The sequence below is a fragment of the Procambarus clarkii genome, chromosome 40 (assembly GCF_040958095.1).
Source record: "Procambarus clarkii isolate CNS0578487 chromosome 40, FALCON_Pclarkii_2.0, whole genome shotgun sequence".
Lineage (NCBI taxonomy): Eukaryota > Metazoa > Arthropoda > Malacostraca > Decapoda > Cambaridae > Procambarus > Procambarus clarkii.
The window spans coordinates 11,000,034-11,017,958 of NC_091189.1; the positions used below are offsets into that span (position 1 = coordinate 11,000,034).

The 17,925-nt window shown below is 44.0% G+C and overlaps 1 protein-coding gene across 3 annotated transcripts in view; it reads left to right on the plus strand.

Moving 5' to 3' along the window:
- Positions 1–17,925, plus strand: part of LOC123752802 (spermatogenesis-associated protein 13) — a 294,193-nt gene that overhangs the window by 104,755 nt on the left and 171,513 nt on the right. For all 3 annotated transcript variants that reach the window (XM_069338675.1, XM_069338674.1, XM_069338676.1), the window contains 3 exons: positions 1,885–2,003; positions 5,473–5,639; positions 12,061–12,268. In XM_069338675.1, coding sequence (XP_069194776.1) covers positions 1,885–2,003; positions 5,473–5,639; positions 12,061–12,268 — 494 coding nt within the window. The remainder of the gene's footprint in view (positions 1–1,884; positions 2,004–5,472; positions 5,640–12,060; positions 12,269–17,925) is intronic.

Genomic DNA, 17,925 nt, shown 5'->3' on the forward strand with positions numbered 1-17,925 from the left:
GGCTCTTTCGGCCCGCCTCTCAACTGTCAATCAACTTGGGTTTTTTTAACACTCACACACACACACACACACACACACACACACACACACACACACACACACACACACACACACACACACACACACTCACACACACACACACACACACACACACACACACACACACACACACACACACACACACACTCACACACACACACACACACACACACACACACACACACACACACACACACACACACACACACCAAAGAGCCAGAGCTCAACCCCCGGAAGCACAAGTAGGGGGAGTACAACTAGGTGAGTATACACACACGCACACGCATGCACACTCACAGGGGGCGTGTTAGGGGCGCCGTTGGCTGTGTGGATAGCACGTAGGACACGTAATCCTGTGGCCCGGGTTTGATTCCCGGCGCCGGCGAGAAACAATGGTCAGTTTCTTTCACCCTGATTCCCCTGTTACCTAGCAGCAAATAGGTACCTGGGAGTTAGACAGCTGTTACGGGCTGCTTCCTGGGTGTGTGTGGGGGTGAAAAAAATAGTAGTTAGTAACAGTTGATTGATTGACAGTTGAGAGGCGGGCCGAAAGAGCAGAGCTCAACTTCCGCAAACACAACTAGGTGAATATATATATACACGCGCGCACTCTGGACTTGTAATCCTAGGGTCCGGGTTCGATCCCCGGTGATGGCAGAAACAAAACTGGCAGTTTCATTCACCCTGATGCCCTTGTTATCTAGCAGTAAGTAGGTACCTGGAAGTTAAACAGCTGTTACGGAATGCTTCCAGTGTGTGTGTGTGTACTCACCTAGTTGTACTCACCTAGTTGTGCCTGCGGGGGTTGAGCTCTGGCTCTTTGGTCCCGCCTCTCAACCGTCAATCAACAGGTTTACAGGTTCCTGAGCCTATTGGGCTTTATCATATCTACACTTGAAACTGTATGGAGTCAGCCTCCACCACATTACTTCCTAATGCATTCCGTGTGTGTGTGTGTGTGTGTGTGTGTGTGTGTGTGTGTGTGTGTGTGTGTGTGTGTGTGTGTGTGTGTGTAGGAAAAAAGTTAGTAGTTAGTAACAGTTGATTGACAGTTGAGAGGCGGGCCGAAAGAGTAGAGCTCAACCCCCGCAAGCACAACTAGGTGAATACACACACCCAGGAAGCAGGCCGTAACAGTTGTCTAGCTCCCAGGTACCTATTTACTGCTAGGTGAACAGGTGCATCAGGGTGAAAGAAACGCTGCCCACTTGTTTCCGCCATCGCCGGGGATCGATCCCCCGGTCCCTAGGATTACGAGTGGCGAGCGCTGTCTACTCAGCCACCAGGCTCCCCAAAGTGTACTCACCTACTTGCGCTTGCGGAGGTTGAGTTTTGGCTCTTTGGTCCCGCCTCTTAACGTGTACTCCAGGGGCCAGATTCACGAAGCAGTTACGCAAGTACTTACGAACGTGTACATCTTTCCTCACTCTTTGGCGGCTTTGGTTATATTTATTAAACAGTTTACAAGCATGAAAACTTCCCAATCAACTGCTGTTATTGTTATAAACAGCCTCCTGGTGCTTCGGAGCTCATTAACTGTTTAATAATTGTAAACAAAGCCGCCAAAGATTGAGAAAAGATGTACAGGATCGTAAGTGCTTGCGTAACTGCTTCGTGAATCTGGCCCCTGGTTGTGAATGGTTGTATTTGTACAGTTGACTAAGGCGCATCTGGGAACATCGCTTGCGTAGGTTCGAATCCTCGTCACGGCCCTGGTGGATTTGTTCATTTGACATATCACGCAATTGTGATTTCTGTGTGTGTATTGTATTTCTAATTGTGGATGGTTGTATTTCTAGTTGTGGACTGTTGTATTTCTGGTTGTGAAGAGTGTATGTGTTGCAGGATGGTGTGTGGTGGAGAGGTCGGGGCGGCGTCTCCCGCACCACCAGGAGGGACAAAGCCTCCAGCTCGCCCGTCTTCAGGAGGGCTTCACTCAGCCACTCAGAGTGGGACATAAGAAGGTGAGACTTTATTCCTCATTGTCAAATGTTTTCTTGTATCTTAAAATGAAAATATTAGGAAATAAATATGTAGTTTTGTTTTTATTAATAATTTAGAGCATAGAGTAATGGTTTAGTTTACCCTTCGCAATAGAATTTCCGTTTTCTTTAGTACTAGAGGATGTTTGTAGAAAACGTTAGTTCTCATTCGTGAAGGATTAACTTCGATAAAACAAACTTATAATTGTTTAGAATAGAACCACCGTTTATTCCACATAGATAAACCACGATATACCTTTGTATATTTGTGGCCTAGTATAATATAGTGTTGTTGATTTAGGGGCATAATTTACAGTGTATACCTGCGAATATTCCTTCCTTTCATACACCCTTTCCCTTTCTCCCTTTTATGTTTCAGGTGTATGTTATATATATATAATATATATATATATATATATATATATATATATATATATATATATATATATATATATATATATATATATATATATATATATATACAAGAAGGTACATTGGGTTCATGAGAGTACATAGCATTGATCTTTTTACATTCTTGTTAAGCCACTAACACGCATAGCGTTTTGGGCAGGTCCTTAATCTAGCAGATAAGCAGGTAAGTGATTTCTAGCAAAATTGATTTTTTTTTAACAGGTACATTGTAAGACTATTTGACAAAGATTAGTAGGTACATTAAAGTAAAATGTGAGGGTTATCAGCAGGTATATTTGAGCAGAATTTTAGGATTATTTCAAGGTATAATGCAGCAAAATAAATATAACAATATTTGCTATCATCATTGTTTATAATAATGATGATAGCAATGATTACAATGCTGAGTTGTATGGCTTAGGTACATATATTGGGGGGATTAGGAAGCATTAGATACAGTACGAGTTTACTGTACTTTTTTTTATTTTATTTTTGAATAAGGCAAAAGATCGAGAGCTTTTCAATTTATTTGGGAGGGAGTTTCATAGACCAGGTCCCTATATTTGCATTAGAGTGTTTACACAGTTTGAATCTGGGGGATATCAAAGAGATATTTATTTCTGGTGTGGTGATTATGTGTTCTATTACATCTGTCCAGGAAGAGTTTCAAAACAGGGTTTGCATTTAAGATCAGGGTTTTGTAAATGTGAATGTGTGGAGTGAGTACGTATTTGAGATATAATTTAGTATTATTATTAGAAAACAATGTTATCAAACGTCGCATTAGGGAATTAATTTTAAATTAAACTCCGTTAATTCAACTCGTCCTCACGAGCATTGACGATTGATTGATGAAGATTAAGTCTCCCAAGAGGTGGCACGGGCATGAATAACCCGTAAATGGAGTGTTGACAACGTCACTAAATGTATGTACTAAAATTGTCCGAACCGACCCGAGGACCACTGCACGTTTTCTTAAAACACGAGAAAGAAAACGTTGGGTTTGTGCAGCGTTAAACAGATCGCCATTGAACGAGACCCTTGACTACTGAATAACAGGCCAGTTAAAGTATTGGTTTATTATATTTAGCAATAATGGCTCTGTGCATTCATTTCATAATTACTTAAATATAGGGCTACCAAATGGAGTAATTCTTATGTTAAAGGCTTCGTCCACTGCTGATATTTATATGTAGGAAAGCTCGTTTTCTATTGTGAGGGAGGGGGGTTATCTTGAGGTTATCTTGAGATGATTTCGGGGCTTTTTAGTGTCCCCGCGGCCCGGTCCTCGACCAGGCCTCCACCCCCAGGAAGCAGCCCGTGACAGCTGACTAACACCCAGGTACCTATTTTACTGCTAGGTAACAGGGGCATAGGGTGAAAGAAACTCTGCCTGGGATCGAACCCAAGACCACAGGATCACAAGTCCAGCGTGCTGTCCGCTCGGCCGACCGGGTCGGGGGGGGGGATAAAACCTAATTTAACTTAGATTAAACTAAACCCAATCTATCTTAGCCGATCGTATCCTGTGCTGTCCTATAATAATAATAATAATAATAATTGTATTTAAGCAAAAGTATATGCATACATACATAAGATATAAGATTGTATGGATCATGGGTAGGGCAAGTCAAATGCCCAAAGCTACTGGGCATAATACGCAGAGTCGCTGGCATAATACGGAGAAAAACTGAAAGACTTTAAACTAAATGAGATAAAAAGCAACAGTGAATCAAAGTAGAGGAATATAAATAAGATTACAATTATTACACGAGAATTAGAGCAGCAAAAACTGCAACAGGACGTTAAGTTTACAGCATAAACACATGGAATACAAGTTTTCTGTTTATTCAATTTTTACATGGTAGATATAACAGCAGTAAGTGCATATGATTTTTTACGGGCTATTCATGCCCGTGCCACCTCTTGGGTGGCTTAATCGTCATCAGTCAATCATATGATTATATATATATAGATATGTGCGAACAAGCCTGAATGGTCCCCAGGACAATATGCAACTGAAAACTCACACCCCAGAAGTGACTCGAACCAGTCACGATGGTCAAGTGGATTAAGGCGTCTTGTACATACCAGTTGCGTTGCTTCTGGGAGTATGGGTTCGAGTTACTTCTGGGGTGTGAGTTTTCAGTTGCATATTGTCCTGGGGACCATTCAGGCTTGTTCGCATTTGTGTTCCTCACGTGTGCCCCAAAGAATGAGGTGATTTGGTAAAATGCTATGCCCAAGATTACTATCCGAGTGCCGGCGGTGGGGTGGTTCAAATAGCTTAGGCTATCACCTCATTTTGTCCGGTCGTGATGGTCAAGTGGATTAAGGCGTCTTGTACATACCAGTTGCGTTGCTTCTGGGAGTATGGGTTCGAGTCACTTCTGGGGTGTGAGTTTTCAGTTGCATATTGTCCTGGGGACCATTCAGGCTTGTTCGCATTTGTGTTCCTCACGTGTGCCCCAAAGAATGAGGTGATTTGGTAAAATGCTATGCCCAAGATTACTATCCGAGTGCCGGCGGTGGGGTGGTTCAAATAGCTTAGGCTATCACCTCATTTTGTCCGGTCGTGATGGTCAATTGGATTAAGGCGTCTTGTACATACCAGTTGCGTTGCTTCTGGGAGTATGGGTTCGACTCACTTCTGGGGTGTGAGTTTTCAGTTATATAGATATGTGTGTAAACCACGAAAATTAACACGCGATGAAAAATGTGACAGTGTCAGACCAAGGAGGAAGAATTGATTTAATTGATTCATTCATTCCTTCTGAAGATGTATTAATATACGAAAGTACTTAAGGTAATTCCTGTTTTAATTCTTCCTCCGTGGTCTGACACTGTCACATATAGATATGTCAAGAACATTGCGTTAATCGTAGCGAACATAGATCACAACGCCACCTGGGTTTTTTTTCAGGCGTCAAACTCACAACCACTGAATGGCTAAGCCGATGCCACAGCCATTGTTGTTCGTTTCCGTCACTGTTATTGTTATTTGTTTCAAATTCGTGTCTTATATATTCCTTCCTTCCAGGCCTTGGTCACACGTGTACAGCGAACGAGAGGCCGCTAAGCTGAGCCAATCAGTGTGCAGGCTGTCGATGACGTCAGGGGAGGAGAGATGTGTGTCAGGTGTGGAGTCAGGTGTGGAGGGCCCCAGGTCGCTCCCAGGCTTGCCCTCCGCCATGCAGACTTCCTCTGGTCAGTACTTCAGCATTAATTAAGACTTTTTTGTTTAATTAACAAGCGTAGGCACACACACACACACACACACACACACACACACACACACACACACACACACACACACACACACACACACACACACATCGATTCATTTCTCTCAATGTTTGCGGACGATGCTAAAATTATGAGAAGGATTAAAACAGAAGAGGACTGTTTGAGGCTTCAAGAAGACCTAGACAAGCTGAAGGAATGGTCGAACAAATGGTTGTTAGAGTTTAACCCAACCAAATGTAATGTAATGAAGATAGGTGTAGGGAGCAGGAGGCCAGATACAAGGTATCATCTGGGAGAGGAAATTCTTCAGGAGTCAGAGAAGGAAAAAGACTTGGGGGTTGATATCACGCCAGACCTGTCTCCTGCAGCACATATCAAGCGGATAACATCAGCGGCATATGCCAGGCTGGCCAACATACGAACGGCATTCAGAAACTTGTGTAAAGAATCATTCAGAACTTTGTATACCACATATGTCAGGCCAATCCTGGAGTATGCAGCCCCAGCATGGAGTCCATATCTAGTCAAGGATAAGACTAAACTGGAAAAGGTTCAAAGGTTTGCCACCAGACTAGTACCCGAGCTGAGAGGTATGAGCTACGAGGAGAGACTACGGGAATTAAACCTCACTTCGCTGGAAGACAGAAGAGTTAGGGGGGACATGATCACCACATTCAAGATTCTGAAGGGGATTGATAGGGTAGATAAAGACAGTCTATTTAACACAAGGGGAACACGCACAAGGGGACACAGGTGGAAACTGAGTGCCCAAATGAGCCACAGAGATATTAGAAAGAACTTTTTTAGTGTCAGAGTGGTTGACAAATGGAATGCATTAGGAAGTGATGTGGTGGAGGCTGACTCCATACACAGTTTCAAGTGTAGATATGACAGAGCCCGATAGGCTCATGAATCTGTACACCTGTTGATTGACGGTTGAGAGGCGGGACCAAAGAGCCAAAGCTCAACCCCCGCAAACACAACTAGGTGAGTACACACACACACACACACACACACACACACACACACACACACACACACACACACACACACAGCGTTGTGGTGCTGTTGTGTTTGTTATGAGGGATTACCGGGTATAGATCAAGAGCTAGTTATGAGTTGATCTTGCTCGCTTGCACTCATATAGTTAGCTTACGATCTATTTTCATTAAGATGACTGCATTTACCCAAGTTTATTACGTCAAGAGATGCTGGGAAGAATGTGTACGAAAGCTAATATTGAAACTGTACTGCGGCCTCGGAACTTCAGTGGAAGATTAGCAGTGCCACACGCTGCCAACTGTGCCATTGACAGGTAAACGTGGGATTAGGGAAGCAGCGAGTGTCTTCCACAATGGTGTGAAACAAGTCCTTTCAGCGGTTCATTTTTGTTTGGTAATAATTCATGTCATAATTAGTAGATTTGTCTTTCACGCTTCACAAATTCGATTAGCTAAAAAAAAATCGCGCAAATTTGTTTGTAAATCCAGTAGTTACTATTGTTTTTTTTTCAACATTATATTCTGTTGTTTTACAGATTTGAACACGTTTATACTTCATTGTTTTCAGCCATTTTCTAAACCTTCCTTTTAACAACACCATCTGGTGTCCAGATTGTAAATATTTTAATATTGTTTTTAGGATTGAGAAGCACATACAGCATAAATTCAACAATATAAACCTAGAGTCTGTCACCCCTTCGTCCTAGTCTTGTAATAAACAAAGTATGCTACGATTCTGTAAAAATATAACTATAAATCTTGGTCACTTGTTAAGTGTTGCCACAATAGATCCTCAGCCCAGCCACGTTTGGTCATCACAACACCAACCCAAACCAGATCACCTTCTTGAGATTTAACGACGCAGATAAAGATGTTAAACACGTCGGACGTAACCTTACTGAAGCCAGCACATAAGAGTCACACACACACACACACACACACACACACACACACACACACACACACACACACACACACACACACACACACACACACACACACCCACCCCCACAGCCCCCACTTGCCCCCCAGACACCCCCCAGTTCCCCCCAGACCCCTGGTGAAAGGGGGAACTCTGACACCCGAGTTTCCAAGAAGAGTCTCAAGGTTTGGTACACCAATGCTGATGGGGTAGCCAATAAAGCAGAAGAGATAAAAGAAAGAGTTAGTGAGGCAGACCCAGACATAGTGGCAATAGTGGAAACTAAAATAAATGGCATGATCTCGGATGCAATCTTTCCAGAGGGGTACCAGGTGATAAGAAAAGAAAGGACACAGAGACAGGGAGGAGGAGTGGCACTACTAATAAAGCGGAAATGGAAGTTTGATGAGCTGGAAAATCCGGGTACCAATGAAAGCACAAGCTTCATACATGGAACTCTGACAGTGGATGGGAAGAAGATTGTAATCTTGATACTCTACAATCCCCCACCAAACAGTAGAAGGCCCAGGCAGGAGTACGAGGACAGCAACAAGACATGTATGGATGAACTGCAGAGGGCAGCAACTTTAGCGCATAGAATGAGAGCGAAGCTGCTGGTCATGGGGGACCTAAATCACGGAGAGATAAATTGGGAAACGAGGAATCCCCATGGCGGGGAGGAGACCTGGGGAGCGAAGCTGGTAGACGTTATTGACAGGAATTTCCTAACACAGCATGTGAAAGAAGATACTAGGGAAAGAGGAGGGGATACGCCCAGCCTATTAGATCTCATTATCACTCAGAATGTAGAAGACATCGAGCAGTTGGAACATGAAATACCACTAGGAGCTAGTGACCATTGTGTCCTAGTCTTTGACTACATGATGGAGCTTAAAATTGTGACCAAAGGACAAGAGGTCCGGGAAAGGAGACTTGATTACAGAAAAGGGGACTACAGAAGGATAAGGGACTACCTGGGAGAAGTGCAGTGGGAGGAAGAACTTAGAGGAAAAACAGTGCAAGGTATGATGAACCAAGTCATATTGAAATGCAAGGAGGCTGAAGATAGATTTATTCCAACAATAAAGGAAAAAAGCAGGAGGGAATATAATAACCCATGGTTTAATAGACAGTGTCAGGAAGCAAAGGTGAGAAGCAGGAGGGAGTGGAGGAAGTACAGAAGACAAAGGACAGAGGACAACAGGATTAGATGTAACAGAGCTAGGAATGATTACATTAACATAAGACGAGTGTCGGAAAGAAATTATGAGAACGATATTGCAGTCAAAGCGAAAAAGCAACCAAAATTACTACATAGCCATATAAGAAGGAAGATGTCGGTAAATGACCAAGTGACAAGACTGAGGAAAACAGAAGGGGCATATACAGAAAGCGACAAGGAAATCTGCGAGGTACTGAATGCAAAATTCCATGGAGTGTTCACAACCGAGCCTGAGCAGCTCCCATTGTTAGAAGAGATTACCCAAGATGAAAGACTATCGGATATTGAGGTGACAGCAGAGGATGTAATGAAACAGTTGACAACACTGGATGCAAATAAAGCTGTTGGACCAGACAAAGTATCACCGTGGATACTCAAAGAGGCAGCGCAGGCTCTCAGCGTGCCTCTGGCAATGATCTTTAATGAGTCACTTATGTCGGGAGAATTGCCCAGTTGCTGGAAGGAGGCAAATGTCGTACCGATTTTCAAAAAGGGTGATAGGGAGGAGGCACTTAACTACAGACCCGTATCACTGACAAGCATCCCCTGCAAAATACTTGAAAGAATAATTAGGCTAAGACTTGTTGAGCACCTGGAGAGCATTGGGTTTGTAAACAAGCACCAACATGGGTTCTGGACAGGGAAATCATGCCTAACAAACCTTTTAGAATTCTATGATAAAGTAACAAGGATAAGGCAGGACAGAGAAGGCTGGGCAGACTGCATATTTCTTGACTGCCAAAAGGCCTTTGATACGGTACCGCACATGAGACTGCTATACAAACTTGAGAGGCAGGCAGGAGTAAGCGGAAAGGCCCTAGTATGGGTGAAGAACTACCTAACAGGAAGGAGCCAGAGGGTAATGGTAAGGGGCGAAAAGTCGGACTGGCGAACAGTAACAAGTGGAGTACCTCAAGGATCGGTGCTGGGACCAATCCTCTTTCTAATTTACGTAAATGATATGTTTACAGGAGTGGAATCATACATGTCAATGTTTGCAGATGACGCAAAATTAATGAGAAGAGTTGTGACAGACGAGGATTGTAGGATCCTCCAAGAGGACTTAAACAGGCTGCAGAGATGGTCAGGGAAATGGCTACTGGAGTTTAACACCAGTAAATGTAAAGTTATGGAAATGGGATCAGGTGACAGGAGACCAAAGGGACAGTACACAATGAAGGGGAACAGCCTACCTGTAACGATTCGAGAAAGAGACCTGGGAGTGGATGTGACACCTAATCTAACTCCTGAGGCACATATAAATAGGATAACGACAGCAGCGTACTCTACACTGGCGAAAATTAGAACTTCATTCAGAAACCTAAATGAGGAAGCTTTTAGGGCGCTTTACACTGCCTACGTGAGACCCGTCTTAGAGTATGCCGCGCCATCATGGAGCCCCCACCTGAAGAAACACATAAAGAAACTGGAGAAGGTTCAGAGGTTTGCGACGAGGCTTGTCCCAGAGCTACGAGGGATGGGATATGAAGAGCGGCTGAAGGAACTGAACCTTACGACACTAGAGAAAAGAAGGGAGAGAGGAGATATGATAGGGACATATAAAATACTCAGGGGAATTGACAAAGTGGAAATAGATGAAATGTTCACACGTAATAATAACAGAACGAGGGGACATGGGTGGAAACTGGAAACTCAGATGAGTCACAGAGATGTTAGGAAGTTTTCTTTTAGCGTGAGAGTAGTAGAAAAATGGAATGCACTTGGGGAACAGGTTGTGGAAGCAAATACTATTCATACTTTTAAAACTAGGTATGATAGGGAAATGGGACAGGAGTCATTGCTGTAAACAACCGATAGCTAGAAAGGCGGGATCCAAGAGCCAATGCTCGATCCTGCAAGCACATATAGGTGAGTATATAGGTGAGTACACACACACACACACACACACATCCACCGCCTGTGTAAGACGGCCGTAAACAACTCTCACTGGGCCAGTCAGAGGCTTAGGGGGGCCCGCAGAAATTTCCTCGAACTGAATTCTCACTTATTTCCTGTTAATCTCGAAACTTCCACAATAACGTCAGAGTAAGGATTGAAATCTTGAGTGCTACCACAGGCCCGGGACATCCCCCCCACGCCACAGTTTACTGTAAATCTTTTGTGGTTCACAAGATTGTATTTCTTGGTTTTACGCGACTGCGACATTTAGAGTCAAGAATAAGAGTGTCTGACGTAGGCTCGACCATTACTAATGTTCGGATGAGGGGGGGGTAATTGATTAAAATGAGTTTTGTATTATCGATGATCTTTCACAAACCGTTCGGAATCTTGTTTCCCCGGGTTTTTTTTTTAGTCCTTTAGTCTAGAGATTGTTTGTCCGTATTTAAGATCACAAATACAGGCCTCGGTTCGATTGCCACTGGTCTGAAGGAACTATCTGGGGAAATCGCCAAGCCATTACGACTATATAGCACTTGGAAGGGGTCAGGATAAAGATTTGGGATGGGACGGAGGGAAAGGAATGGTTCCCAACCGCTTGGACGGGCGGGGATTGAACGCCGACCTGCATGAAGAGAGACCGTCGCTCTACCGTCCAGTCTAAGTGGTTGAACCCACTGGTCTGAGAAAGGGAGGGAGAAGAAATAGAGAGGGAGAATAGAAGAGGACACAAGCACACGTACGCACTCGCGCGCGCGTCCACCCACACACACACACACACACACACACACACACACACACACACACACACACACACACACACACACACACACACACACACACACAGATCGTGACGATCGCAAAATCCGTTGCAGATTTCTATAAATTCTTTTCCTCTCCCAACATGATATGACCCACTTCAGGGCTACAGTCTTACTGATGGTAGTAATTTCCTTCTCCCCCCACCCCTCTCTCTCTCTCTCTCTCTCTCTCTCTCTCTCTCTCTCTCTCTCTCTCTCTCTCTCTCTCTCTCTCTCTCTCTCTCTCTCTCTCTCTCTCTCTCTCTCTCTCTCCCTTCCTCTCTCCTTCCTCCCTCTCTCTCTCTCTCTCTCTCTCTCTCTCTCTCTCTCTCTCTCTCTCTCTCTCTCTCTCTCTCTCTCTCTCTCTCTCTCTCTCTCTCTCTCTCTCAAGACAAGGGTGTTCATTAGGAATATCATTGTTGATCCTAGTGAAATTACACACTAAGAGCCGTTATCTTACGCAAGCTCATCTTGCTCTCATACTTCAGTCTGTCCCCGTGTAATTAATTAAAGGAAGACTTTTCCGTTATGCTTGCAGAAGGCATGTTCCAAAAGTTTAAGAAGTCTCTGTCGCTGAGGCTGGCGAAGAAGGCCAGTCGAGGAGACTCTCCAGGTGGTGGGGGCTCGCTGTCGGCGCCCATCATCAACCCAACGCCTGGCGAACCTTGCCTGCTGGAGGCACAGACGCTGCCCCGGCGGCGCGGGTCCCTAGGGCGTGACGACGACTCCAAGAACACCGGGTTTTTGTAAGTATTGTTTTTGCTTGGTAATATTTGGGGGGATTTGATGTGGACATAGGCGAACAGCATTGGATTTTGTTCCCATTCGTTGACTTGGACTGTGGACACCGTTAGACTTGTGTGTGTGAAGGCTCCGTGTCCTGTATCATGAGTGTCCTGGAATTTATATTAATTTATAATGGTTAGGTATGTGTTAACACTCGTCAGTGTTCACTGCGGGGAGTCTCGGTCCCCCGCTCCTCGCCACCGGGAACCTGTCTGCAGCCAAGGTCAAGTGTATCTGTCATGTTGGTGGTGGTGGTTGGTGTGGTGGTGGTTGGTGGTGGTGGGTGGGTGTGGTGGTGGTTGGTGGTGGTGGGTGGGTGTGGTGATGGCTGGTGGGTGGGTGTGGTTGGTGGTGGTGGTTGGTGGTGGTGGTTGGTGGGTGGTGGGTGGGTGTGGTGGTGGTGGTTGGTGTGGTGGTGGCTGGTGGGTGGGTGTGGTGGTGGTTGGTGGGTGGGTGTGGTGGTGGTTGGTGGGTGGGTGTGGTGGTGGTGGGTGGGTGTGGTGGTGTGTGTGGTGGTGGTTGGTGGGTGGGTGTGGTAGTGGTTGGTGGGTGTGTGTGGTGGTGGTTGGTGGGTGGGTGTGGTGGTGGTTGGTGGGTGGGTGTGGTGGTGGTGGTTGGTGGTGGTGGTTGGTGGGTGTGGTGGTTGGTTGGTGGGTGGCGTGGGGGTGGTTGGTGGGTGGATGTGGTGGTGGTGGTTGGTGGGTGGGTGTGGTGGTGGTGGTTGGTGGGTGTGGTGGTGGATGGCATGGTGGTGGGTGCGTGGCGTGGTGGTGGTGGTGGATGGGGGGGGGGTGATGGTTGCAACCAAGGCAGACTACTTACATGTAGGGATGAACCCGTCCCCCAAGGTCGACATGTTGTGTTAGGTAGGCACTAAAGTGGTTAGAAATAATATTAATTAATAATAATAATAGGCTGCATGAATGGGTGAGTATATGAGACCTTTCTCAAGATAACTTTTGACTCATATTTTACAAGCTAAATGGTCACACTGTCTTAGAGCTTCCACCTCATAGTTTCGTTACCTTTCATACTTTATCTAATCTTGGATATATTTATTAATTGCCTTATCCCTAAGACTTTCCTTTAACAAGGTGATTTTTTTCGGTGTTTGTTTCCCATTCGGACGTGAGTAGTTGTGTTGTTAACTGTAGCCGTCATCCCAGACCCCGCTGGGGACCAACTAGTGTTAATAACAGTAGTCACAATTCCAGAATATTTCGTGGCGAAGCGAAGTTGTGTGAACGTGACAGTTTTCCCTCACTCAGCCTTACTAAACTGTGTGTATGGCTGAGACAGTTAGTATTGATGATCAAGTGTTGGGTGTAGACACACTACTGCTACACCCAAACCTGCTTGGCTAACCATGCTACTGTACAGCCCGTAGGCCGTGTGGCCACTTGTGGGCCGTGTGGCCACTTGTGGGCCGTGTGGCCACTTGTGGGCCGTGTAGTTGGGGACGTGGTAGTGGAATGTGGATGCTGGCAGAGCAACAAACAAGTGGGGGGAGGTGGGGCGCATGTCCCACCAGTGGTGGTGGGCCACCGCTCAAAAGAGCCCAGTGTCCCGTTTCAGAGGGCCACACCTCACCCTCTTGCAAGGCGGCTTCAAGTGGCTTCTCATGTTCATCATGTATTGAGACTAATATAGTACATAGTGAAGATTTTGCATGCTTGGGACCCCATCATTAAAAACATAATATTCGGTGCTGGAGGAGAGACCATCGCTAGGACCTCTCTATAAACACATCAATCGCGTTACTGTAAGATTAAGAACCTCTAAAATTCTCCAAGTCTCGTAGAAATTGAGATACAGTAATTATATAATAAGATTCCCGGACGACGCTTTGTGATACAGAAAGATTATGGGCAGAGTCGATTAAGGCATCGCCTGGGATGCTCTCGGACGCAGGTTCGAGTCCTCGCCACGGCCCTTGTGGATTTGTTCATTATAGGCAGAGTTCCGATGTCAAGTTTATCGTGGAAGCGTTGGTCAAATACGGTAAAGAAGTTTGCCCATAATCTTGATCAGAAACCCGTTTTCTTTGAGGGGGGGCGAGGAAGAGAGGCGTTTCCAGGTGCACTGCAATTTTGAGGCTTTCGACCACACCGTCAAAATTCTGGTCTTTTAGTGAAAATAAATTCACCGCATTATTGACGTTTTCTCTGGCTAATGAGTATCGTATGCCATAGGCAAGGTTCGAACGCTTCTGGCTAGGGATAACTATTATGAATTTAATGTCGGTTTGACAGGTGTTGTGAGTCAACACACGGTGACACACAGGTGTTGTGAAGCAACACACGGTGTCACACAGGTGTTGTGAAGCAACACACGGTGTCACACAGGTGTTGTGAAGCAACACACGGTGTCACACAGGTGTTGTGAAGCCAGACACGGTGTCACACAGATGTTGTAGAGCCACCTGCTCCATCCTGACTTAGAGGACAGCCTGTGGCTCCACTATTGAGGCCAGCCGCAGTAATTACAACCCAGCTGCGCGTGCAGTTTAATCCATTTCTTATTACCGGGAGTTGAAGAGTTTGTCTTGTAAGTTTGGGGAAGAGGAAGAGGGAAGAAAACGGGGAGATAGAGAGAAAGAGAGAGGTAGACTCAGACATGCAGAACGCCAGGGAAGCAGAGAGAGAGAGAGAGAGAGAGAGAGAGAGAGAGAGAGAGAGAGAGAGAGAGAGAGAGAGAGAAAGAGAGAGCCTGTCCTGTCATCTGGTACGGTTTCACCTATTCCGTTCACATTATATATATATATATATATATATATATATATATATATATATATATATATATATATATATATATATATATATATTTATATATATATATATATATATATATATATATTTATAATATTAAACAAGTATTTATTGTTAGGTTAGTTTTAATTGGCACTCATTCTTTTACCGAATTGTTTGTGTTAATTAGTGTGTATTGTTAAGTCATATTGGTCTTGGCAAATTGGTGACCAAATTGGAGGGTGTTTGTGAGAGTAATGGCGGCAGACTGTGAAAGTAAATAGATATTTATTTGTAATGATCTGGGGCTCAGATCATTGGTTCTCCCTTCTCCCCTCTTTTCCCTCCCCTTCTCCCCAAAATAATGGGTGGAGCCCTGGGGCTGTATTAGATGGTGGGAGGAGTAATCCTTCCCAGCAATAAGTTGGTAAAACCAAATTTCATCAGTGTGTCTTGGGAGTGTATTAGGAACAGGGCCGCAAGCCCGTATCCTCGGGGCTGAGGGCAGCCATCAACATCGTGGCCGTAGTGCGGGTATTTAAGGTAGAGTAGCACTTGAGTTTTTTTGTGTCCTCGGTAAATATCCATTGTGCCTCTAGGGAAATAGAATAGGTGATGTGTCCAAATTGTCTTAATTTACATGTTTTCATAAAATAAATTGTATAGCTTGTCCAGTGGTATTCACTTAACTCCCCTTTGATATATTTTGCTACTTTGTCATTTTTAGGTGTTGTATTGGAAGCCCCCATGTTCTCCTACTATTAATAGATACTAAAGTTGCCCTTGGATTTAAATTAGTAACGTAAATTACACAAACTAATTTTCCAAAATTTATTTCTGTAATTCATATTACCCGGAGTCCCATGGTTACTGATTCCTTGCCTTCCTGGGGGATCGGTGATAAGACACATTCAGGTATGGTTGGTCAGGAAGGTGGTGGCAGTGCTTTAATGGTTTTTTATTTTATAATTAGTAATAAGCGAATAACCCTTGTCCTTGGTGTATCTTCCTCATTTAATATTCCTCTTATATACGTGGCAGTCCAGTGAGGGGTCATGCTGGACTGTAACAGTGTTAAGCTGGGGTATTGAGTGAAGAGAGACAGAGATGTACAACAGAGAGCGTATATTACGATCACGAGAGATAACAAGATAACAGGATTAATACTGGGGAACATTGGGTTATTACAATTGTAACGACCGCTTACCCGGGGGAGTTGTAATGATCTGGGGCTCAGATCATTGGTTCTCCCTTCTCCCCTCTTTTCCCTCCCCTTCTCCCCAAAATAATGGGTGGAGCCCTGGGGCTGTATTAGATGGTGGGAGGAGTAATCCTTCCCAGCAATAAGTTGGTAAAACCAAATTTCATCAGTGTGTCTTGGGAGTGTATTAGGAACAGGGCCGCAAGCCCGTATCCTCGGGGCTGAGGGCAGCCATCAACATCGTGGCCGTAGTGCGGGTATTTAAGGTAGAGTAGCACTTGAGTTTTTTTGTGTCCTCGGTAAATATCCATTGTGCCTCTAGGGAAATAGAATAGGTGATGTGTCCAAATTGTCTTAATTTACATGTTTTCATAAAATAAATTGTATAGCTTGTCCAGTGGTATTCACTTAACTCCCCTTTGATATATTTTGCTACTTTGTCATTTTTAGGTGTTGTATTGGAAGCCCCCATGTTCTCCTACTATTAATAGATACTAAAGTTGCCCTTGGATTTAAATTAGTAACGTAAATTACACAAACTAATTTTCCAAAATTTATTTCTGTAATTCATATTACCCGGAGTCCCATGGTTACTGATTCCTTGCCTTCCTGGGGGATCGGTGATAAGACACATTCAGGTATGGTTGGTCAGGAAGGTGGTGGCAGTGCTTTAATGGTTTTTTATTTTATAATTAGTAATAAGCGAATAACCCTTGTCCTTGGTGTATCTTCCTCATTTAATATTCCTCTTATATACGTGGCAGTCCAGTGAGGGGTCATGCTGGACTGTAACAGTGTTAAGCTGGGGTATTGAGTGAAGAGAGACAGAGATGTACAACAGAGAGCGTATATTACGATCACGAGAGATAACAAGATAACAGGATTAATACTGGGGAACATTGGGTTATTACAATAGCGGCCGCGGTTATTACCACAGGGTAAGCGGTCGTTACATATTTATAGACAATTGAGGAAACAAGTATTGACAAATTAAAATACCTATTGTTATCAACGTTGAGAACATTACATGTAACTAAATTTAAAAAATAATTGATTTACTCGTAAATTATAATTTTATAATAATTCATTCATTTATAATTATTCAGAATTTTACATTGCTTTTTCAAAGTAAGAGCAAGTGATGAATAACCGTACATAGTAAACAGCTCAATGTTAGAGAGAAAAAAAAAGCTTGTTAACTATAGAGTGTTGTTTTGATCAGGCCACGACGGGCTCGCCATAGCCCGTGCTACTTGGAACTTTTTGTTCCGAGTGGCTGAATCTCAAACAACCACAACTCACAAGAGTTCATTAATAAGACATGTCGACCGTTGCTATAAGACACTCGAGACGTCATTAAGATATAAATGAAGTAATGATGAAGTTTAGAAAGTTGTATTACCGAGTTCCAGAGCAGATGTCTTGCTTCATAACTGTTTCAAACGTGTATTTATAAAGGTCTTTTTCTGTTTATAAATTTCTCCATTTTGTATCCCCCTTGTTTCGTGCCCGGTTTCGTGTTGGGGTCTTTCGTGAGTTACAGAATCACAGATATTAAAGAAATATAATTATTGGCGCTCACTGTTATGTACAGAGTGTGCTGGTTATTTTGATCAAAGTTTTAATGTCATGTTTTCGAATTATTGTGACGTCCTCCGCGTTGATTGGT